General features: G+C 30.9%; 1 protein-coding gene across 13 annotated transcripts in view; it reads right to left on the reverse strand.

Annotated features, from left to right (window-relative positions):
• The window catches only part of LOC130441892 (ryanodine receptor), a 39,214-nt gene extending 15,417 nt beyond the window's left edge, over window positions 1–23,797 (reverse strand). For 2 of the 13 annotated variants that reach the window (XM_056775734.1, XM_056775737.1), the window contains exons 1-41: window positions 23,726–23,797; window positions 23,137–23,209; window positions 22,970–23,074; window positions 22,771–22,869; window positions 21,785–21,799; window positions 18,601–18,678; window positions 18,409–18,527; window positions 18,282–18,351; window positions 17,440–17,639; window positions 17,150–17,332; window positions 16,859–17,030; window positions 15,679–15,848; window positions 15,061–15,185; window positions 14,812–15,003; window positions 14,590–14,759; window positions 14,340–14,530; window positions 14,144–14,284; window positions 13,937–14,088; window positions 13,732–13,873; window positions 13,065–13,484; window positions 12,767–13,007; window positions 12,492–12,697; window positions 12,073–12,229; window positions 11,830–11,929; window positions 10,196–10,394; window positions 9,915–10,139; window positions 9,560–9,858; window positions 9,366–9,498; window positions 9,088–9,295; window positions 7,562–7,697; window positions 7,037–7,187; window positions 6,797–6,971; window positions 6,544–6,741; window positions 5,826–6,184; window positions 5,278–5,415; window positions 5,069–5,221; window positions 4,618–5,012; window positions 1,849–2,200; window positions 721–1,078; window positions 357–663; window positions 37–273 (exon numbers count right to left, since the gene is read on the reverse strand). In XM_056775734.1, the coding sequence (XP_056631712.1) occupies window positions 37–273; window positions 357–663; window positions 721–1,078; window positions 1,849–2,200; window positions 4,618–5,012; window positions 5,069–5,221; window positions 5,278–5,415; window positions 5,826–6,184; window positions 6,544–6,741; window positions 6,797–6,971; window positions 7,037–7,187; window positions 7,562–7,697; window positions 9,088–9,295; window positions 9,366–9,498; window positions 9,560–9,858; window positions 9,915–10,139; window positions 10,196–10,394; window positions 11,830–11,929; window positions 12,073–12,229; window positions 12,492–12,697; window positions 12,767–13,007; window positions 13,065–13,484; window positions 13,732–13,873; window positions 13,937–14,088; window positions 14,144–14,284; window positions 14,340–14,530; window positions 14,590–14,759; window positions 14,812–15,003; window positions 15,061–15,185; window positions 15,679–15,848; window positions 16,859–17,030; window positions 17,150–17,332; window positions 17,440–17,639; window positions 18,282–18,351; window positions 18,409–18,527; window positions 18,601–18,678; window positions 21,785–21,799; window positions 22,771–22,869; window positions 22,970–23,074; window positions 23,137–23,190 (7,525 nt within the window). In that variant the 5' untranslated portion in view covers window positions 23,191–23,209; window positions 23,726–23,797. Of the gene's footprint in view, window positions 1–36; window positions 274–356; window positions 664–720; window positions 1,079–1,848; window positions 2,201–4,596; window positions 5,013–5,068; window positions 5,222–5,277; window positions 5,416–5,825; window positions 6,185–6,543; window positions 6,742–6,796; window positions 6,972–7,036; window positions 7,188–7,561; window positions 7,698–9,087; window positions 9,296–9,365; window positions 9,499–9,559; window positions 9,859–9,914; window positions 10,140–10,195; window positions 10,395–11,521; window positions 11,622–11,829; window positions 11,930–12,072; window positions 12,230–12,491; window positions 12,698–12,766; window positions 13,008–13,064; window positions 13,485–13,731; window positions 13,874–13,936; window positions 14,089–14,143; window positions 14,285–14,339; window positions 14,531–14,589; window positions 14,760–14,811; window positions 15,004–15,060; window positions 15,186–15,678; window positions 15,849–16,858; window positions 17,031–17,149; window positions 17,333–17,439; window positions 17,640–18,281; window positions 18,352–18,408; window positions 18,528–18,600; window positions 18,679–21,784; window positions 21,800–22,770; window positions 22,870–22,969; window positions 23,075–23,136; window positions 23,210–23,725 lie in introns of all 13 variants that reach the window. The other 11 variants (XM_056775730.1, XM_056775728.1, XM_056775727.1 and 8 more) reach the window with 8 other exon arrangements.
• Between the last annotated feature and the right edge of the window lie 529 nt (window positions 23,798–24,326).

The raw sequence follows: 24,326 nt of genomic DNA on the forward strand, positions 1-24,326 counted from the left end.
TTAGAAACAAATTTTATTAATAGATATTAATTTTACCTTCGGCTTCATCCATCATTTTTCTCCTATCTGCAATCCTTTCGGACATTTTGTTAGCTTCTACAATAGCTCTTAACAAACCTTCACCTTCTCCTCGAAGAGCCGGTCCTAAACATTCGGGGCGTCGAATCAAAAGTCTTATTACGAGATTGGCGTTTTCTTCGACGCTTTCGCCGTTCACCCATACGCAGAATCTCAAAAAATCGAGGTATCTCTCCCCTTCCACTGGATCCCAACCTAAAAACAAAGTAGTAACAATAAGGGGTTGATTGAATATTCATTTCTATTCAAATAATGAATATTTTTAACTATTCTATTACCTAAGTCAGGATATCCTTTTTCTACTAGCTCTGAATTCGATTGTAAACCACATCTTGATAGATAAACGGCGATTTTTTCTAAATAATGTTCTCGTAAGGCTAGAGCTAGTTCGGTATTTTCCATCAAAGAGGAATAAGAAACGTCGAGAGGTGTGGATCCTCTTAAGCTAGGTCTTGATAGAAGAATGTCGCTGTTTTCTAATAAGAAATCTAAATGTTCAAACATTGCTTTCTGGTTTTGACGCCCAGTTCTGCAGAAATAACATAAGAAACGACAACAAGCAACGACCATTTCGTGAGAAGTATCCTGTAATTTAAAAAAATATATTTAAATAACCTGAAAATATGTATTATGTATTTACACCTTTTCTTTAATAACAACTTCCCCTTCGGCATTTTGCTGTTGAGTACTGGCATCAGATTGAGCCTGTGATCTCCTTCCTAATGTATTTATCATAACAGCCATAACGTTTTCGTGGATACGCAAAACTCTAATCAAATCGGGATGTTGAAAGAACGTATGATTATTCACGAGTTTCCATAAACGTTCTCTCATCAATTCCCCTTCTTCTTGTGACATCTGGACGGGTAGTAACGCTCTAATTTTACTCAAACCTATCCACATTTCTGCTACGTCCGATTTAGTTTTTGCGTTGATGATATAAGTTTTCTCTAAGGCTCTTATAAGCTCTCCAACAGAATCGTATTGTCTCACCAGTAAACTGAAATTTGGGGAAAAAAATTAAATTAGAAACGACACATGTTTCGGTGAATAAAACTATCTACAACCTACCGAACGATACTTAGAAACAAACATCAAATAATGTCGGTTATAGCTTTGGACAAAGAAAATGTTAGGTTAACTTATTATACTTCTGTCACCATTGATTAGAATTGTGAATTCCAGAAAGATCATGTAATTTTGGGTTTATTCGAGACACTAGAAGAAGAAGAAGAACATATGAAGAATGTTGATGACATCTTCTCTATTAGTACTTAGTACAAAATGATTAATCGAAGAGCTTTGGACAAAGCTCGCCCTTATTTGAAGGAAAAGAAAACGAATATACTCTAACCTAACCTAACGTTTAAAAGTTTTGTACTAATCAAATTAATTGTATTAACAAAATATTGTGAAGGGGACACAGCTGCACCACATTTGTCGGTGCCGGTCATAAGTTAATGGTGGTACATTCAGGATGTTTCTGGAAGTTGTTGTAAAAGGTTCTTCTATCATTTCAAAAGAAATTATAAGGCAATCCGAGTTGTATAAAGTGAAGAGATTGCTAACAGTGTTAAATCAACTTTCATCCCAGAAACGTTACAGTATTGTTACAGCTTTGGACAATGAAAATGTAAGGTTAAGTAATTCTTCTCTTTCTATCGTCGACAAACGAATTGTGAGAGAAGAAATTCCAAAAATATCACGCAATGTCGAGAACTTTCTGAGGTTCTACAAAAATGAGAATATGAATTTAAGAACTATTATTACCTAAACATTTCTTGAACCAATTTTGGACTTTCAATTTGGGTTTCTTCCGCCCATCTAACAATAGTTCCGATAAGTACTTTCCTAAAAATTTCTTCTGGCGTTTTCTTTTCCGGTTCCGCATCTTCCTTTTTAGTTTCTTCTTCCAAATCTTTCACCGCGTTAATCAAATTGTACAATTTTTTAAACGGCCCTGGTTTAGTTACATCTTCGGTATTTTCTTCTTCTTCTGGAGTCAGAAGGGCTTGCAGTGAAACGTGACGCATCAATCTTTCGTGGAAATTGTTCATTCTTTCGCACAAATCTTCGCCTAATGGGCAATTATCTTTATCCTCTTCCTCTAAGTTTTTGAAACCTAAAATATTGGAAGACCGTAACAGTGAAATAAACGGTTATTGTTATTAAAGCCTTTAGAACAAAAACTAAGGCACATATTTTTCAGGTTTGAAAAAAAAATTAAAGATCATATAATAAAAAATAACATAATAAATGAAAATATTCATAATGTAGGAAGTAATAACTTATGAAGCAATGAAAATAATAAAGTTATATCAAAAGAAAATAATAAAACGAAGCTAGATTGGTTGTTCAGTTAGTTAGGTTATTCTTCTTTCCCTTCTATATTGGCCTATATCAGTTAATAGTTATCGAATATCCTGGATTATTTTAGACTGTTCTGATAGTTTGTAGAGCCTACGAGCAGGACATAACAGAAGGGTGAAAAGTTGTCAGATGGATTCTAGAAAAATGCCAATTATAAACCTTAAGAAACCCCAGTGTGTTATTATATAAACAAAATTTTAACCAATTTGTAAATTTTGAAGGAGAATTTAATAATGGTAGGAGTTTTTTAATAACTATACTAAAGAACAACTTAATTTAACACATATAAACAATAATTATAATTAGAAGCAAAAATAATAAATAGCGACATCTGCGGAACCAAAAGCAGTTTTTATGTATTAAAGTATAATAGTATAGTACTTATAAGTTTTCAAAAAATATGTGCCATTATTAACAAAAAAAACAAAACAAAAACTTTCTGATTAAAATAAGCGTAAATTATTAAAACTAAAACAAAACAACAAACAAAAAATGAATCAGACCGTAACAGGTATTAAATAAACAAGCAAGTTATTTTTTGAAATCATCAATAACAAATATTCTACTGGGTCCAAAACTTTTAAATAAAAAAGAAAAAGTGGGAAATCTACTTTTACTACGATGTAAAATATGGATTAAACTAGCACAAATACTACAAAAAAAATTGACATACGTATCTTACTATTTTCTCAAAATAGTCATAATAATGAAAGAAATATTTCCGAATTTTTACAACAAACTATAATTTACTGATCAAAATGTGGATAAACATGAGAAACAATCATTTTTTCAATATCTGCTGAGACAAGAAGCCCACATGAATGAGACTATCCCCAAGTACCTTGAATGTCTTGGTGGTTTCCAGCTCTTCGGTCTACTAAATTTTTATGACCTCATAGGACACGTGAATTGGGGAAACTAGTAACGAACTTGTGGCTGCACTTTTCATTTATATATCCGCCCTTTTATTTCCCTTCATACTATATTGTCCAGCTTTTCAAACCGCTGGATTTGTATATGTCTATTGTGATTAGAGCTTCATGTATACTGCGAACCAAAGGATCTATTGATCTTTTCTTGCTATGTAACTTGGGACACTCAGTATTTACAGCAGATTTCCAACTCCTTTTAGAAAGTTCAGGATGTGGGATGACTCCAACCGCCAAAGATCTTCGTCTTCTGTTTCATATATTCCTCTGGAGCTCCATTGTCTCAAAAACTGTATACATTAAGACGGCAATGCACCGACAAGATTCCTGTTTATTCGTATATTATTCCTCCCTAGGTTGATGCAATATCAACAGTTTCCTATGAAAATCTTTGACTGTCTCTTTCTCTATATACCTCCTTTTCGCTGTTCTATCGATTGTTTCTGATTCCACATTGATGTTCTTACAAAGGGTTAAGCTACTCAATAGAGTTTTATACCACCTCATAGGTAGTAACCACCGCCCTCGAGAGCTTGCCGGTTGTCATAGCAATTATAGATGAGCTTGTACCTTGCTTTTGGTCGGTTAAGTGCCAGCAAAGGCCAGAATACCCAATATTGAGTTGAAGGATAAATATGAGGATTACATAAATGCACGGACACACTGATTACTATAATTTTCGTACTAGATATGTTGCAACATCGCAATGTTACGTGGTCACTTTGTGGAAAACGGCAGTAATATTCATTTATCTGTACAGGATGATATTGTAAAAGAATTAATAAAAATATTTTCAATTCCAGAATAAGACATTTTTATGTAATCATAAAATTTGATTGAGATGAGGCTTTCCCCCAAGTTGTAGTTTGATTTGGATTAACCGAATTAAAAAGTTTTATATATATATATATATATATATATATATATATATATATATATATATATATATATATATATTCATGTAAGCATACTGAATTGATTGCGTTATTGACAGATTATTACTTGCTCAGATTTAGTGGAATAACTCGTTTAATTTTGAATAATTGATTAGAATTAATAAACATAAAAGCAAACAGATGCCATAATATTAAACAAACTTTTCAACAATTAAAGTTAGTTATCCTTGCTGTAATTTCCATTATTTCCTGTTAATGAATATACACAAATTTACAAGCTACATTTATAACAATGAATACGCTGTCAATTTTTTTCAACGTACCTGTGTTTCTCTTGAACTTACACAAAATGGCGTTCATCTGTTCCCTAGGCGGACATCTGAACTCTTTAGTTTTCTTAGCTGCAACGGCGGCCGCCAAATCTGATTGTTTAATTTCGATGTATCTTCTCAATTGATCAGTTTGTAATTCACCGACAAAATCGTGACTGAAAGCTATTATAGATTCGACTCTGTGACGTAATTGAATATCGCACAGATGATGTAACAAATAACACATTTGTAGTTTAGCGCCTTCCGCCATTTTCATGGATAACAGACCTTTGCGGTGTTCGTCTTTTCCGTCTTTTTCGAATGATGGATCCCACGTTTCTGGACAGATCATTATTAAAAGTTTTTCCACGTCTTCATCTCCTAACATACCGACCAACAATAGACGGTCAACCAATTTAAGAAGCGGTCTAAGAAAAAGATTAAAATTATTGAAAACAAAAATGAATATGAAATATATACTGACAAAAAAAGATTTTCATTGGAACCTCCTATTGGATCTCTATTGTGTACTTGATTGATTTCAACTGATTCCGCAAGAGCTTGCATAATGTAATCTCTTACAACGTCCAATGGAAAAAAAGGTGCGTACAAATTTTTGATGTCACCTATGTTATCCCTACGATATAAATCTATTATTCACAATTGTTTAAATAATAATTAAATAATTGTTACGTTATTTCGGACATTTTCATTGCTGGTCGAACCGATTCCATTTTTAATTTTCTCAAACTGTGTCCCATTATTGGATCTTCATAAAGATCTTTCAGTTCTTGTCCGATAGGGATGACGTATTCGTTCTTACACACTTCCCTAAAATAATAAAAACATCACTGACACAAATATAGAATTTTCAATTTAACTTGTCGGAAAATTGCACGGTGACAATTTTCATTCATAGTTTGATTACGTGATACAAAAATGCCAGGAAAGTCATATAGAAGATACCTTCACAGCCTTTGCTGGGTAAGAGGTCTCATCAGAGGCTTAGCATTGGGAAAAGAGGAAATTTCTTCTTTAATTGACTTCAAATCTACAAACAATGTCATTCACAATTTTCAACTCAATTTACGAATTTATCAGGTTGAATAAAAAACTTAAATGGAAATCTTCAAAGAACATAATGGTAAGTAGAATTAAATTATTGAAGGAAAATGCTACAGAGTAGTAGATAAAAAATTTTCATAACATCCAAATTAGATTAGAAAAAAATTGGAACTTACATTGTTGTTGCTGTAGATTCCAAATGAACGGCAATCAACAAATCATAAAATCCTTGTCGAAGAGGTCCGCTCATATATTCAGATTTGATAGCGTAAAGCAATTGCTTTTGATCGACGTGTTTGCATAAAATATGAGCGGCTCTATAATTACTTTGATAACATAGAGCTGCGTATAAAGTTAGTGTGTGCGCATGGAAACTGAGAAGTTTATCCATTTCTATCAATTCGAGGATATCTATACATCTGTCTTCTTCTGGTATGTGTAGAGCCAACATTGATATTGGATCCTCGCAAAGCATCGACCAACCTCTGATATCGGACAGTTTCAATGCATGCACTTGTAGACTCTGGTTTGGAACCTGTTATAAATAAAAAAAAAGTATCAAGGGTTTTGGTGATACTTTACGAAGTATTTGAATTAATGTAAAAAAATAATTGTTTTGATGAATTCGAGCTTTTAACTATTTTACTTACCTTGAAATTCTGAAAACTTCGATTTGTGATTATGGTTAATGTTTTAAGTTAAATTTTCACATTGCTATGTTTATTATGAGTTTACATATCAATTATTACTTTTAAAATTGTAACTAAAAAAATAACGGACTTTTTTATTTTTTTGTTAGTAAATTTTTGTACTCATTAATACAGTAAACTGTGTATTATCATAAAAATTAATAAGACAAAAAGCCGATAAAGTTATCGAGAAATTGTTACTCACCCTAGCCCATTGGTTGGGTTTCAAACATTGTACTTTCAATCTTGGTGGGAATTGAGGTATCACATGCCTTGCGCTGTTCTGTAATACAGCTGCGGATAAAGGAAGACTCGTAGATGTTCTTCCTAACTCAAACTGTAAAACTTCTTTACTAGTTGCTTCCACAAAAATAGCAGGGAATAATTTTGTTTCGGGTTCCATCTGTCAAGAAATATACATAAGAAAAAAGAATAGATTTTTTTTTTAATTTTCTTACTTTGAACCGATGCGATGTAGGTTTTCCTTCACAAGTAAATGTTATAATTCCTGTAGCAGCATCTAGGAAACATCCAATAAACATTCCTTGCGACGCTCCTTTTCCAGAAGCGTCTTGTGTTACTTGATTGTACAATTCGTCGGCTCTAACCATGTAACAGGATTGTCTGTCGACCCTTAAAAAAATAAATAATTTAATTAAAATATTTTTCATTATAGGAGGTAAACAACATTTACTTACCCATCTATAACCCTATCAAAATCATCCAAGACTATAACTGACGCTTTACGGACTTGATTCTGATTGAAATCTTTACTATGCAAGTGATATTGGGTTGTTACCCACCCCACATAACAATGGGCAGGATCTTGACCAGGAAAGATACGAACACCTAGAAAAATGAAAATAGTAAAGCTTATCAGGAGGAAGGTCCTTAACGTATAACTGACAAATTTTATTATTAAGAGGAAACTGAATTTGAATATAAATTATTTCGTGTAATTGAAGAAAATATCAAACCTCAAGTTCCATTCCATTGTCATTAGAGGTGCTTAGTAGTTAGACAAACCATTCAATTATTTGTACAAAGCATTTCAATTTTAACTGATTAAACCTACTAAACAAACAGTGATATTTCGGTGACCTCTTTCTACACCAGTGTGATTTGACTTAACGGTTGATATGAAAATATTTTTGGCAATATGTACCCTAATTTGACATAATCGAATTTTGTTAATACCTAACTAATTATTGATGAATACTTACCATAAAAGTACTCATTAATAAGTTTAAGACATTCTGCATCGTAAATTTCGTTTCCAACGGATTCTATATCTGATGGTTGAGTCACGGTTAACTGTTTTTGTTGTCTATCAGCAGAAGACTGTGGTTGAAGATCAAGCTATAAAATTGATTTCATGTTTAATAAGAAAATAATAAATAAAAAAATAGGTCACGATAATTTTGCAAAGCAGAAGCGTAATCTAATTAATGAGCATTTTGTATAACCTCAAAATTGAAGCATTAAGTTCAATTCATATAATAATATTTTCATTACATTTTTGTTCAGGTCATGGAGAAGATAGCAAAGACGAAAAAAGACGAATATTACATAAAGTAATAGAATTAAAACATTTGGAAGGAGAATTATTGAAAAATCAACACCTAAGTTGACTAATTAAAATTAAAAAAGAAGGATACCACATATGCGGTGAGAAGCCCAACAATAAGCAAAAAAAAGGAGAAGAAAGTAAAAAAATCGGAAAAAAAATTATAAAACAGAAACATAGTAGTAAACATTGCACCAAAAAGGGATGAGATACAAAAGAGAAAGAACTAGTATCACAAATCATAATACCAGTATAACGAAAAAATATAAAATGCAAACAATTAAGCATACTGGACACATGATAACACTAATAGAATAAAAACAGATCCCACCATGACCCAAAAATACAATAAGACACATAAATTCACAGATTCAAAAGAACCTGACACATGATGACCATAATCAAGAAGAAGGAGCAGACCAAGGAATACAATAAGGAAATACTGGGAATAATAAGACAAAATGGCAGAATAGAAATGATCGAAAATAATGTGAAACAGTCAGGACCAATAGAAAATTATAGAGGAAAAGAAATGGTGATAACCTAAGGTTTGAAAGGCTTGAAGATGGAAATAAGAAATCTGTAGAGGATATAGTTTTATTAGCAAAGAGGAAAAATAAGATACGAGAGTTACTAGAGGCATGGATTTCAGAACTAGAAGAAATAAAAGAAAAATAACAGAACATAAGTATTAGAAAAACTATGGAAACGACAATAGACAATTAAAACACGTACTGTTTCACTGCTTAAAATAAAAAAATATAAGCGAAAATAAAAATACATAATGCAATGTATCAACTCATAAAGCACCAAGATTCCAAGGAAATGGAAAGGAAATCTAATATAAAAAAATCCTTGAGGAAAATATTTGGATAAATTTTTTTATTGAAGATTAATTTAACGTTATCATAATTTATTCATATTGGATAATAAAGTAAGAGTTCATCGTGTGGCCATCACCATCACTATTATATGTCAACCTTATCATATCGGTAATAAGTTAAAAATGATATTTTTAATTAAATCTGATATTATTCTCTTAATATCTTAAATCTCTGTTAGAAAGCTCCGATCAATCTCGCGAACAAGAATAAGAAAAACAATAAAATCCTAGAATTATTTACAATATTTTAGATTCTAATATTGTAGAAAAAGAGGGTTTTCCGTCTATAGCTTTCTTACCTCACTATTGAGCGGTTGAGTAGCAGTGGGATTTTTTACCTGGGACTGTTTAATAGTTGCATGTCTTTGTAAAGCTGTATTAGACAAACCAACGGATCTGGCTTGAGGAAATAGTTCGCCAGTACGATTCGGAGGATCTGGAGTTCTAGCTTTCCCTTTACGGTCCCTTTCTCCACTGGTACCTTCGCGATTTTTCTTGGAAAAGAATCTGAAATAAGAATTTTTTTACTAAATCTGAAAAATGATTGTACCGCATCGTATATATGACACGAAATTACCTGAATGGTGATCTACCTCGTTTCTTTTTATCTTCGTTTTTGTCTTGCGGACCATTTTGCATATCGTTATACCTATTCATGTTTAGCTCACTGGTTGACCTATGTACTCCTCTAGTAGGACTGACACCAAGACCTTGAACATGCAAAAATTTTTATAAAATCTTGGTTTGAAACGGTCTTTTGTTATTCCTCACCTCCTTCGTCGTATCCATTCATATTTCTCGATAGTGAACCTTTTCTGGGCGGTCGAGCTGGTAATCTAACGGATTTACCAGTTGTAGTAGTGATAGTATGCTGCTTCATGACTTCATCGGATTCAATGGCATCTTCCATATAATTTCTTTGAAGACCTTTAATATCGCTCATGGAAAATCCACTTTTCATTATATTTTCTATATGAGCCGCTGGAGGACCGTGTTGTTGATCTACTTCCACTTTAAGCCTGTGTTGTCTGATTCTAATTTCATCCCATCTTCGGATCTTTTGCTCTTCACTAAAATTACGACGTAAATAATCATCCCAAAATTTAACATAGTGTTTGGTACTTACGTTATAAACTGCGAATGGCATATTATGGGTAAACTTAACCTCAAAAATTCCCAATTTGCTTTTTCCATGGTTTCAAAAGTGTTATGGCTGATTTTCAAACAAGGGGGCGTTTCGGATCCTGCCAATATTCTAGTAACGTCTATTTTTGTATCAGGTATATCTTCAGTGTTTTCAAAAATCGGCTGATCTTTTGTATACCAATATGTAACGGCACGATTCATATTTCTATAAAAAAATTCTGTATATATTATGATTTACATAATTTTTATATGCATACTTACACGCAGAAAGGTTCATAACCTTCTTGCAATCCACACATGGTGAAATATTTTAATTGTGTAACATCCTGACCAAAAATAAGTCTAGCTTTTTGGCCTACCCCTAACGTAAAGGCAGGGACAAAATTGTCGCCTTGGACGTCTGCAAATGTTGTTTCTCCACCCAGTGCGTCCATCAAAAGTTCACCATTCAATGAAAAACCTTAAATTTAGTATAAATTATGACATTAGTATAATAAAATAACTTAAAATTATTTTTTGAGACGAGTTATTTTACATATTTTTTCAGGTATTATTTTATACATTATCAACCATATGGGTCGTTATACTACAAAAGTCTTGAGTGATATTTTTTTCATAACCTTTTTTTTCTAGCTTCCAACTATTAGTATTTAGAATTTCCTAGTTAGTTCTAGCATAATCTAATGTTAGTTCTCTTCTCAAAAGGTCCTGCTAAATATAGTTAGAGTACAGATGCCAAATATTCTTGGATCTACTAGAGGAACAAAATAATATACCAGCAGTTCTATCTATTTGTTGCTCTTCTTCTAAATTGGCATTTCAATAAACATAAGTCGCATTAGGCTGCTAACATTTCTGGTGGGAGTATATTCAATGTGTTTGTTGGATGTTTAAACTTGCGTGTATCCCACATCTTAGTATTTTTTAACAGCTCTTAGCATTTAAACTTTCCTTTTTAATTATATTAAAGCCCACAAAATATTTCTGCTAAATCTGGTTACGATATAGATCTTTTTCAAAGATTTGTATCTGCAAGAGGATCTGAATAATATACCAGCAACTTCATTTATTTGTTCTCGACTAATGAGTATATCATTACTACAATAACAGGAGGAAAAAGTTTCCTCTTCTTCCACGCTGGTATTTGGATGCCAATAATTCTGGTGAGAATATATTTTTTTTCAATGTTTAAACCAATATATTCGACTTCCTAGTGTTTGTTACAACGTTTTCATGATTTTTCTCATTTGTTATATTTTTTATTTGCAAAAATGAAAATGGTTCCATTTGATATGAGAAATATATCTGAAATATACTCAATTAAGTATTGAAGATAGAGAATTATTTGTAAACAAATTCCTTGCTTTCAATTCAAAGAAAATGTAAGGATTAACAACAACAAAAGCAAAATATTAGAAAATTCTTTTTCATTGTTGCCTGACATGCTAGAAGGTTATTTTATTATTAAAAGAATAAAACAAAACGTTTACATGCAACAAAAATATAAACTGGCTGCAGGAATAAATTCATTATAAATAATGAAAATAAATAAGCTTCTGGTGGCAAATAATTTCCAGCAATTCTTACTTATAGTGTGGTCAATTAAGTCGAGGAAAACCCCCACTACATCTCCCACTTGCCACTGCTTGCCAAAAGATTCAGCAGTGTTGCTGTATACTTTCTCTTCCTGCAGAATATACACAAGTTTTGAAAAAAATACTTCACCAAACCAGAAACGACAAATAAATCATTCAGTAGTAACTTATTAGAACAAAACTAAATGTACCTAACCTATAAATCTATTGATTCGATTTGGAAATAAAAAAAAACAATAAAATTTACAAAAAAACAGTACAAGGATAACATGACAGATTTGTTTGTTTCTATTGACTCACTTATATTGCCATCTGTAATGTCAATAAAGCATCCGATAACATCTCCTACTTGATATTTGATTCCGAAATGTTCAAAAGTACCACAATGGTGCTTATTCATCTAAAGATTTATATCAAAATTGAACTTGTACAGTAATAATGTAAATCGATAGTCTACATGTATGATATTAAATTGATAGTAACTAATATATATAAAATTAATAAAAAATTTAAACATTTAGAAGATATTTGAAATACACTAACATTGTATCCATCAAATGCCCAAGTATTTTCATCTGAACCGAGCATACATCCTGGAGCACAATCCGCTTTAGCCCATCCCACTCTCATTGGTCCGGCTGTTAATATTTCGAATTCAAAGTACCATTTTCCTGAGCTGACTGCGTAGTTCTTTTCAGCCCTAAAACAATTTATTGTTAATAAATATAACCGAAATATGGATAACTTGCTTATTAAAAAACCACCAAAATTGTCAAAAACAAAAAATTACTGTAAACAAAAATGAAAATTGAATCATAGAAGACAAAAAATTTCAGAAACCTACAAAAATTTTAGAAATAACAACAACAATAGTAGTGGATTGTTCAGAAAACATAAGCTCGGAAAATAACGGTTATAATATACTGACATTAATGGTACAAAAGATGTCAGTCCATACAAACCTGTACGTTCTAAATTCAATATGTCGTAAACGGCTTAAGTCAGCAAGCAAAGTTTCTTGTTGTTCTCCGGTAGGTGGATCCAAATTATAACCATATACCAGAAGTGTTCGAACCGTTTCAGATGCAGTGTCTCTGTTTGCTTTTTTGATAGCTTCATCGACTTTTGCGTAAGGAACAAGATGTGGACTTCTGAGCATATCCGGATCCTAAAATAACGTCAATAAAATATTAATCATCGGTGAAATACAGTTTAGTGTACAGGGGGAGAAATTAACCTCATTTAATCCGTAAGTCCAGCCATTTTGTATTCTTTCTTTAGCCCAAAGATTATGGGTATTTTCCGCTAATTGATCGACCAATTCCTCCAATTTAGCAGTCAGTGTTATAGCAGACAAATCGAGAGGAGCCGGTTTGTACCCATTAGCTTGCATAAAAGCTTCGTTCGGTAAACGAATTGTTTTGATCCTTGACGGTGGTTTATCCATTGTTATATAATAACCTAGAGCTATAATTGTCCTAAAATATGAATGAAAAGGTGTTGTGTTTCAAATTTAATTCAAAGTTTTTACTTACTTCAACGTTTGAACTGCCAGTTGAGTATCGTACTTCCTTTCAGCCGCCGGAAGTTTATCAAAAGACACTAAGCACGGATGAATCAATCTTGAATCGTCTCTGTACTCCCCCCATTGACAACCGGCTTCGATTTTATTCATAGCCCACATTTCGTGAATGTTTTCGGCTAATTTATCTCTTATCGATTCAATATAAGGGAGCAACGTAACCATGGAAGTATCAACCGGTTTCGGTACAAATGCGGTATCATCTTCTACGTATAAAGGACCAGCGATGACATTCTTTGACATGTTACCGAAATAGAAACAGGGTTCCAATAGAAGGACTTGTTGGGGTAAGAGACTTTCTACAAGCGGAGAGAAATCTTCTGGGGGATAATATTTAAGTTTACCGTGGTCTCCGCCCAATAAAAATCGACAGCTAAAATTAAAAAGAATTACGATTTCCTTAATTTGCTTTGTAGTGACAAAAACATTGTTTATTGGAAATATTTCTTATTAATTCATTCATTTATAACTTAAATTTTTCCTGAGGCTAAAAATAAGAATAAATGTTACATAAATCACATCATTATCAATAGAAAATTATTATTTTTTCCAATAACATTCAATTTTGAAATTTAATTAAATGGGAATGTTTATGAACCAAACAGTAAAAATGTTTTTACCTTAATTTGGAAGAACAGCTAATAACGGGAAAGAACATGCCATCTAGATTAAAATTACGGAAGTTTCCTTTAATGGGATTTCCATTAAATGTGAAATTTATCATGGGCACAGTTAAATCTAAGGCACATCCGATAACATCACCTAAAAATTAATATTTTAATATAAATAAATAATTAAAAATAATTTATATTCAAGTTTCTTTACTTTTTCTTATAAACGGTTCTGAGTTATTGTAGACGACCCTAGTACTTCTACCTCCAGTCCAAAAATAAGCACCATCAAAAGCATAAGAATACAAATCGTCCCCTACACCGTTTCCACCCCATTTTTCGCCACCTCCAGGATACGGTATGTATCTAAAAGTTATTCAATTATCAGGATTAGTAATTATATCAGTAATAATAAGCTCACCCTTTCGAATTGGCCCAACCTATCCTCAAATGTGGAGTCATATGCGTAGTTTGTTCCAGATGATCTACGGTGACTTCGAAATACCATTTCTGGTAAATGGCGCTACCCTCTACTCTACCCACAAATATATTCGGTCGAACGCTGAAAAAATAATAGGATCGATATGGTATAAACACATAGAAATATGAAAACTCACCTTGCTACGTGATCAACTAACTGCGTTTGAAGCAGCAAATTTTTTCCAGGTAACAAATAATCGCAGATATTGTTCTGAGAACTTCGAACTGCCACTCCGTTACCGACGCACAGAGAACACAGTACATCTAATACCTTTGGATCCCTACCGTGCTTTTCCAGTAAAGATATTATAACTTTGATATGTTCATCCTGTAAAAAAATAATTGACGTCTCAATCAGATCGCGATTGTTTTTTAGTTACAGCTTACCCTCATCATATTTAAAGCCTCTGGAGAATCTATCAGTACACAATGGAGTACGTCTAACATCCCTGTACCTTCACCCGATGCTTGAGATCCTAACCTAGAGAACAGCCAGTTGAGCCGATTCGAATTCGCGAATTGCGCACAATTCGTGTGATTTCCTTTAATAATGGCGGCTGAAAAATATTTTAAATTAGTAGTCATCGGATGATGTTCATGTAAATTTACCTAATAGTTGATATAAATATACTCCAATCATTTCCCAGCTTTGATCGCCAGCTAATTGCGCGAGAAAACCTTGTGAAGTGATTACGTTTATCTTATCGATGGCTTCAAGGATCAAATTAAGTATGCCTTCTTCTTGAAACAGGTCCTGTCTATTTCTTAACGCTCTTAGTTTATTCTGTTTTTCTTCGTGTTCTGAAATATGCAATGTTTAATTAACGAATGAGTTATTTTATGAATCGGTTCCTTTACCCATATCGTCTTCCGGTTGAGCGAAATAATTGATCAAATCTTCCAAGCACATTACCATTTCATTTAAATTGACTTGTAGAAAGAATAATGAATGTCTGCGATTACTTTGTAGTTGTTCTAAGCCGCTGCAAATAAAATTGTAGGTTATACACATTCATTTTTCTTTTACTGAGATAACCATGTTGCTGCCAATTTTTTTTAAATAATAAAAAGGGTTTCATTGACTTGAGTGGCAGGCAGGCACCTCTTTTATTTTTATTAATCAATTAAATATACAATGTTGATTAATTTGTGGAATATTTTAATTTTTTTAATTATATTAATAAAGTTGTTCTTAAATGAAAAAATTTTTAGGAAAAATACTTATATTAATAAACATTTTTTCAAATAACTTCTTTTAAATCAATAATAAAAAGCACTTTGTGTTGAACACAATTCATTTTTAACATACCTTGTATAAAATTTGAGAAATAGTGTCAAATAGTTACATTTTAGATTTTAACCCATCAGATTTTAATTAAATATGATTTTTTTTCTCACAAATAATAATAGTTGTTTATTGTAACTTTTTATAAGAAACTGTATAAGTAACGATAAGAACAAAAATATTTTTCTTACTTGATGAATTGCGTGAAGAGAGAACTACATTTACGTATAACTCTAGCTGTTCTTGATTCTTCTTCTTGTGACCTACTGAAATCTAAACCGTCATCCATTTTACCTTCTTCGTGGAGTACTGCTTGTTTTTCTTCGACTTTACCAACACCCTTTTTCTTCGTTTCGTATGCCTACAAGCAGCATAGGAAAATTTAATTACTTGTTTTTCCAAATTACTATCAACCATATTGAGAAAAGTCGATTTTAGAAGCAGAAATCATTTACAGAAATTGATTATTTCCATAGAAGTAGATATAAGCAGAGTAAACAATCTCTAAAAATAGACATTGCCAAGAAGAGAGATTGTGCTCTATTGTAGAAGATTTTGAAATGACTTTTCAGATTCTACGTTTGGAAATAAGGCCTTGATAAAATGTGCTGACTGTTAGAGAGTCAAAGCTGACTTTTGATTTATTAAACCACTATTGACCTTGATAAAATTTGCTGACTTCAGTTTAAAACTGATTTTTGATTGATTAAAATATCATGAAGGGTATTAAGCATATAATTGTAATTGATGATGAAAATAGAATGTTAATCAAATTTGCTGACATATCATAAGCTCAGAACTGACTAACGATTAATAAAATTACTATTGAGCATAGAATCTTGATAAGATTAGCTGACTTGAGATTAAAACTGATTTTTCATTGATTAAACTACAACAAAAGATATAAAGCAAATATTTGTAAAATTATAGCAATCGTTTTTAGAATCAAGGTTCAAAATAGAAGTTTAATCAAATGTGCTGACTTATCAGAAGCTCAGAGCTGACTATCAGTTGAAAACAGAATTTTCATCAAAGAATCAGAACTAAGTTTTCATTACTCAGCTTCTATTGAGCATACAACTTTGAACAAATTTGCTAACTTGAGCCCAGAACTGATTTTTGATTAATTAAACTACCATAAAGTGCATTAAACAAATAATTGTAAAGGTTTTTAGTGTCAAAGTTTGAAAATAGAGCCTTATCAAATGTGCTGGATTATCAGAAGCTCAGAACTGATAAACATTGTGACAAAAATTTGTGGCAAACAAGGTATTAATTTTGATTTATCTTCCTTGTTAAGAATTATATTCAATCTAGAGTTTTAAATCTTTATATTTGGCCAGAAGGATTTGAAAATGAAATTAGCTTTACCTTGTAGGATAACCATAAACTACTTTCTGTATGTTGTACAATAACTGTAGAATCACCATATTTAATAATAGGAGATCCAATAATTTCCAAATCTTTATCTTCCAAAACCACTTTCTGATCGTCTTTCTCGTGTCGTAGACAAAACGCCGTTGTTGCAGTGTTGGCTTCCTCCCTGTAAAAATTGAAGTTATACTGATGAAATTTTGTATTAAAATCAAAATGTTTATGCCCTAAATAAGTTTTATAATTATAATTGTGAAAAAATGGATATTGGATATTGTTTATTCTCACCTGCTTACAAGATACAACTCGTTGTTTTCGTTTACAGCTAAATATCGACCAGTGGTAATGTGTCTTATCCTCATAGGATGGTACCAATTTATAAAACCACCAGCCCATTTTGTTCGGGCTAATTCTAACCTCCACAATGATCTAGCTTGGGACATAACACTACCACCTTCATAAATAACAATACTGAAAAAAAAATGATATGATTAAAAACTTTTTACGGAAAGCTAATGACTCTAGGGAATAAACATGGTTTTAGATGGTGTTACGGAATGTTTATTAAGGATTCTTACTTGTGCTGTGGTTCTACATCCCATGTCGATGGTATGGTGAGACATTCGTCACCACCGTGGAAAAATCTAAGGACGTCACCACCAAATACATAACCTACATATTTCACTCTGGAAATACCGGTTCCATAAGGTTGCACTGACCAATGTGTTACGTGGAAACTAGCATTCACAATAGAAATTTCGTTTTCTTTTGTTGTATGCTTGAAAATAAAATAGGGAGATTAAAATATGATAATAAATATTAACATTGAATAATTATATCATTCAAATTTGTAGGTTAGGATCAGGTAAAAAAGTATAAAAATTTTTTAAGAAATGTAATCCTATGTTTAAACATTTAGGTTAAACTCAAATCATTTTTTTGCGCTTCAAACAAAATATTCATGAATGGAGGATTTTTTAGGAGGATTATCTGAAGACCAGCAAGCGCTATCTTTAGAGATCGAACATAAACTAAAACTATATAATTTGTTCTATAGGGAGTTCCATTAAAAACAGAAAATATTCAATTGTTAAACCTTGAGCGTAAAATATTAATAAGTACTAACTTAAATAAAATGTGAATTCTTTCTGAGTTACACGTTTATTTAATGCTTATCATATTTGCATAGAATTGTGGATAATCTCAACAAAAATGACAGTTAAATTTTCTTTTCAAGTTTCCAGAGTAAAAAAGATTTGAGGTATATAAAAATGTGGTTCTATGGACCTAAAGTTTTTAATCACTCGTTGGAAACTTACTATTCTGTCTTGGAAAACCCTGTATGTACCGAATTTATGTAGTAAAAGATTGTAAAGAAGAAAAATCAAATATTATTCGAAAGATAAATTGTAAAACTTACCAAATATCTTTCGGTTGCAACAGATACAAGAATTAGATCATCACCAACTCTTACTTTTTCACCTTCAGACCTATAAAATTGATATGATGATGATGCCAATTATAATTTTCCAACAATATTTTGTTACCTTTGTTTGCTGGCTGGATGTACGGTCCACCAACATGCCTCTCCTTGACTGTGTTTTTGCAAACCAACATCAAATGCCAATTTATCGTTACTAGAACTTGTTGAAAGACAAGCCAAATACTGAAAATTTAATATTATTTAATATAAACATATTTTATAGACATTTCTAGTTATTCAGGCTGTATAAACTCACCATATCACTGTTTTGATGTCTAAGCAATATCGCATTACCATATAATAAAGTTCTGTGACCAGAACCAGTTCCTTTTCCCTAAAAAAGAAAACATTTTTGACCATTCCAACAATGAAAATTAGAGTAAATAACGTTTTATTCTTATTTATGTAATTAGACAATTTTGAAATAAAATATATTCAATATGAATATTTATTCAAAATATATTTATAAGATATAAAATTTTTATTGTATGCAGCTTTGGGATATCTAAATTCTGTACATTTATTTTCATTTCTTGCTATTTAGTTTTTTATCCAATACAATTTGAGATTGATCACAATGTTTATTTATCTGTATTATTCGTATGATAATTTTTATACCCATGTATATAAAATATTTAATACAAAACATTCAGGATGTCTTTTAAATGGTGTGACATGATTTAATTCTAGAGACATCCTAAATGTAGTCTTTTGTGTATATATTAAACATATTGAAAAACTATACATAAATACTATAAATAAGAATAAAGAAGTTTGAAAACCAATCAAAATAACGTTGGTGCTTTGTATGTTTTTTTTAGTAAATACAGCTGACGAATATACCAACTTCTACCACTACAAATAAATACGATCTGTTAGAATTTTCTACTGTGCCATTAAATGAAGAAGTTATAAAAGGCCATAATAAATATAATACATATATAAAAACAAAATAAAATGGTCCATCCATTTGTAAAAAGTTATTTGTGTTAAGTAAAACTCTCTACATAAAATTTAACATTGTAAGTAAGTAAATTTTTGAGGTACTTTTATGTTAACTAAACGATAATATTTTTTTATTTATTTTTACTTAATTAAGCATAAAGAAATATAAAACATTGAATAAAATATTTATACATATATGCCGCATTCCATACTACGGATAGCTTTATCTTTCATCGTCTGTTCAAATCCTTCTTTCCATGTCCTTGAGGATCTACCTCGTCTTCTTGAATTCTGCGGTTGATACATCAATGCTTTATTCGGTCACCTGTTCTGCTCCATCCTCATCACATCACCAAAGAAGTTGCTTAGTCTGTATTCTCTCTCAAGTCGTGTATACTCGACCTGTATCCTGCGCGATCTTCTCAAGTAATCCATTTCCACAGCCTCTATTATTTTCTCCTGTCTATCCGTCAGTTGCCAGCATTCGCATCCATACGTTAAAAAGCGTTCCACTGTGACTTGGTATATTGTCATTTATGTGTTTAGGATTCGATAGCCCCAAATGTTCAGTAAAAAAATTTAAATCAGGTATTATTAATTTAGAATGTAAAGGAAATCAAAGTCAAATAATCAAAAACAAATTGATTGATAATTCACAGAGGTCTTAGACAGGATGATACTATATCCACAAGACTTTTCAGCTGTTGGAAAGAATAATAAGAAACAATGGAATGTTCAATGATAGTTACCAATAGTTAACGTTACTACTACTACCAAAGATTGGAAACTTACAATTAATAATGGAAACAGATGTCGATATTATGTGGTAATGTGACCAAAAGAAGCCAAACTATGGTAGCAAGTAGTGGCAACCAATACGTCTTCAAAAGGTTAAATAAATTTCATTTATAGGATATGGAGGATAGAGGTAAGTAAGTACAATCACTGCTTATATGAAAAATGTCGCTACATTAGCATCAAAGTTAATTTTATAATAATTCTTTTAGGTTATATTCGGTACATTATTGGTATTAAATTCTCAACTTGGTAAATTTCAAGTTATCTACAATTGCTACATTCATTCCATACCCTTTACCTACACCAGCGAAGGGTAACAAGGAATATGAAAAAATGAGGACGTTGATGACAAAAAAAATGTTTTGAGGAAGATGTGATAAACAGTGATAAATCAAGCCCATATTAACTATTTGTTGAACACTTAATTAAATAGTGAAACAAGCTGTGAGATTATTAGTCATGTGAAACTATTGGAGAAAGAATACTGAAAAAAGTAAAATTAAATCAGGGCAGATATGGAAAAACAAAAAGCTTTAGTAGACTTAACAACTATGAAAATGTCACAAACAGGAGAAAATTAATTATAAGTTTAACAATTAATGTTTGTTTAAAAAAATATTTAATAACTGTACCAAAATTGAAATTATGATGAATTTTTTTTGTCTCTTTATTGTAATTGGAAAAAAGATTCATTGAAAAATGTTAATATTATGATGTACAAGATGGTGTAAATTGAAATATTGTTCATATTAATAGATAAACTATGCAAGCAGTATTATTATACTCATTCAACTTCATCATAACAACTTTATGTTAAAAAACGATCATGTTATATTTTATGTAGTTCATAATTAGAAGTATATTATTAATTAAAATTGACAAACAAAAAATATATATGTAAATAGTAAAACTTTTAAGAACATATAATTGTTAAGGAATGACAATCAAGATCATTTAAACAACAAAAGTGAACACTCATAATGACATCCACTGTTATCTAATACTGTGTGCTTAGAAATTACTGTTACCCCCAACTGAGGTATGTTCATAATTGTTAGTAGTAATTTTTGAACATTGCGATTTCCTTGAACTCCATATTTCGAAAAATAATAGATTTTTACCACATCAACCTCAGTTGAGGTAATTTTAGCCATAAAGTCATGCATATTGTTGACCCAGTACAATTATCTAATTTACTGTCATTACTAATTGATTAAATGTTTCATAACGACCTTTACAGTAAGCTAAGCCATTCGAGTATTAGCATTTGCGTTTTAATATCAATTATTTTTTCTAAATAGCTTAAAGTTAGTTTCTAATTTTTTTTAAAAATATCGGAATTTAGACGAAATCTTCTATAGTCAATTAAATAAGCCTATTAAAAATAAAACTGAAAATAGAATGAAGGAAGAAATATAAAAATCAGTTAATTGTAAAGTTATGATTGAAGTGGAAATTTCAGTCATATATGTTTTAATTTACTCTACTTTTAACAGAACTCGTAGAAAAATAGTTTGTTAGGTATCCAATACCCTCATTTAGTGGATATCACTGAAAATTTAAATAGAATGTTAACATTCATACCAATTTTCAAGAGAAAAATTTTGTTTGGAGACTTCGTCACCAAATACCGACGATTTAATTGTAGATGTAAGTATACAAGATACTCAATACTTATTGTTTATAATATTACTTACTAAATTTTCCTGGCCCTGAAAAGCAAAAATGTAAGCATGTCAAACATGAAAGTCGAGAGGTGTTAAAAAAGTATTGCAAAATTCAATAATTCAAACTTAATCATGATAAAAAAAAGTTTTGTGCATAATTAATTGTTTCTACTCTTACTAACAATAAAGTAAAATATTTTTTCTCCCTAACAATTTATTAAAAAAAAATGGTTAATTGGGCTCTTATTGGTATAGTGAAGTCTTCTCCGGTGATATGACTCCTTGAAATATTCTCCAGATTAGATGATAAGTTCTCTTTGAGCTGAAGTTCTTTTTTTTATTTTAATTTTGAATTGTATCATTCCATTTGGAGTAATAGAAATGAAATTACAGGACACTAGTTTTCTTTTCGAAATAAAAATCATTTGGACAAAAAATATGTTTAGTGTAAGAATAGATGAATTATTAAATTGTACAATACCTCGACTCTAATATTGAAATAAAAAAAAATTAACGTGTGAGAGTCAAAAGTTCACTTAATTAGGTGTGAGTAAATGTTAAAAACAAATATGAAAACAGTTTTCGAATATTTCGTTTTGAAATATTTATGACCTTTTATATAAGCAAAAAACTAAAGTTTTATTACATTGTCCATTAATTTATCTTACACTAAATTTCGATAAAAGAAAAATATATATTTAAAAAACTAAATTTCTCATAATACATTTAAATATTGCAAATAATTTCATTACGAAGAACAGATAAATGCAAATTCCACAGGTACAGCAGAGGTTTTAAGAATATTAAATTAAAATCATTGTAATAAATGTGTAATAATACCAAAAAATTTCGTTATATATACTGCTCTTCATTATATATTTCCAACTTGTGAATAATGATATGAATCTAAGCACATAAATATACTTTAATTATTACCAATTTTCCTGTAGCTCATTGTTTTAGAAATCATAAAATTATTTCGATAATTTCGTTAGATACAATGGTTCAGTACTTACAGTTTCATTTCCGGCAGCTGTAACTAATTCTTGTAGAGCACGAACCGATAGAGCTTGTTCAATCACAAATACACACTGTGAGAGATCCGGTGGATTATTCTAAAAAGAATCTCATTATAAACAAACATTAATAATGTGTATTGAATTTAAAAAAAATATTTTTTCTTTTAGTAAAGCGAAACAAAATACTTTCAATTACCTTATCAGCAATATTTTCTAAAAAACAATGCCTGTTACCAAATCCTTCGGCTGCCAAACAGACACGTTCCCCTGTTGCTGTACACGAAAGACATACCATGTCTTCCTATAAATAATTAAATAAACAGAAATAAATTATTTATCTGCAATATAACCTTAAACAATTACCGTTCGTAAGAAAGAAACATCATCCTGTTCGGAGCCTCCTTCGGCTTCAGCCATTGTGGAGGTTTATTGTTTTCTGGAATTAATAACATTCAAAATGTATAATTTTTATAAAAAAATATTTTCATTTGTAATAATTATAAGAAATATTCAATTTTAAAAAATTGGGAATGCAGTAGAAGTGTTGCCAACTCAAGTTATTCTTGTAAATATACAACTGTTACCGTAAAATTTCCCTAAAATAGATAAATTTGTTTTAGAAATTATTATGTAATAATAATTAAAACATCTTAAATAATATTTAATAATTTAACGTTTTACGGTTTTAGGTTAAGAAATATTGATTATTGTTCCATTAGCGGAATTTTTATATAAATTTTACTTATCGCACTGTATGGGAAATAATCTGGTATTTCCTTAAAACTTATTTAGGAAGTTTTCAAATTAGTTGCATTTTCAATGGATCTTGAGATAATTTAAGGGAACGGGAATGTATATCGACATTGAGAGCAAAAAATGGACTCTTCTTGCGTGTTAAATTTCCGCGCAAATATAAACAATCTTTTAAAAAAAAGGTTTTAATATTACTTACTTTTTGTTAATTTTTACATCGAATTAATATCCACACGGCAACAAAACTTCGGTCGACTGATAGTTTTGATCTATTTTTAACAGCTGAGAAAGCGGTATTTTTAGGAACCAGCCAAATTAAAATTAGAAAATTATTAACGTTCAGACGACTTATACAGATGAATGAAATATCATTTTTTTTCTTCTTAAAGATGTAATTCATGTAAATTACAATTTAATTCCTTTTAAATACACATCTGTGTGATTTTCGCAATTTTAGAATTAATAAGAAAAAGTTATGTAGGAAATATTGATGACAATATTCAAACCTCATTTCTTTTATCTTTTTATACCCAATCCAATTTTCTCGACTACAACAGCTCTAGAAAATTCTATGATTGCATAATCGTTTAGGAAAAGGTCAAGTTAATATGGAAAGAAGAGAGAATGGACTGTTCGCAAAACAGCAGTTTTTTGAGGAGATGGTTGTAAAGTGGTATGTTCTCATGTATGTGCTCCAGGTTATAAGTTCAGATTCACTGGTAAAATCCCTTAGGAAGTTGGGTTGTCGACAGTATACAAGCCGTTTTGTTTTCTGCGGCAAAGAATTTTTAAACATGCGC

Source organism: Diorhabda sublineata, chromosome 3, assembly GCF_026230105.1.
Source record: "Diorhabda sublineata isolate icDioSubl1.1 chromosome 3, icDioSubl1.1, whole genome shotgun sequence".
NCBI lineage: Eukaryota > Metazoa > Arthropoda > Insecta > Coleoptera > Chrysomelidae > Diorhabda > Diorhabda sublineata.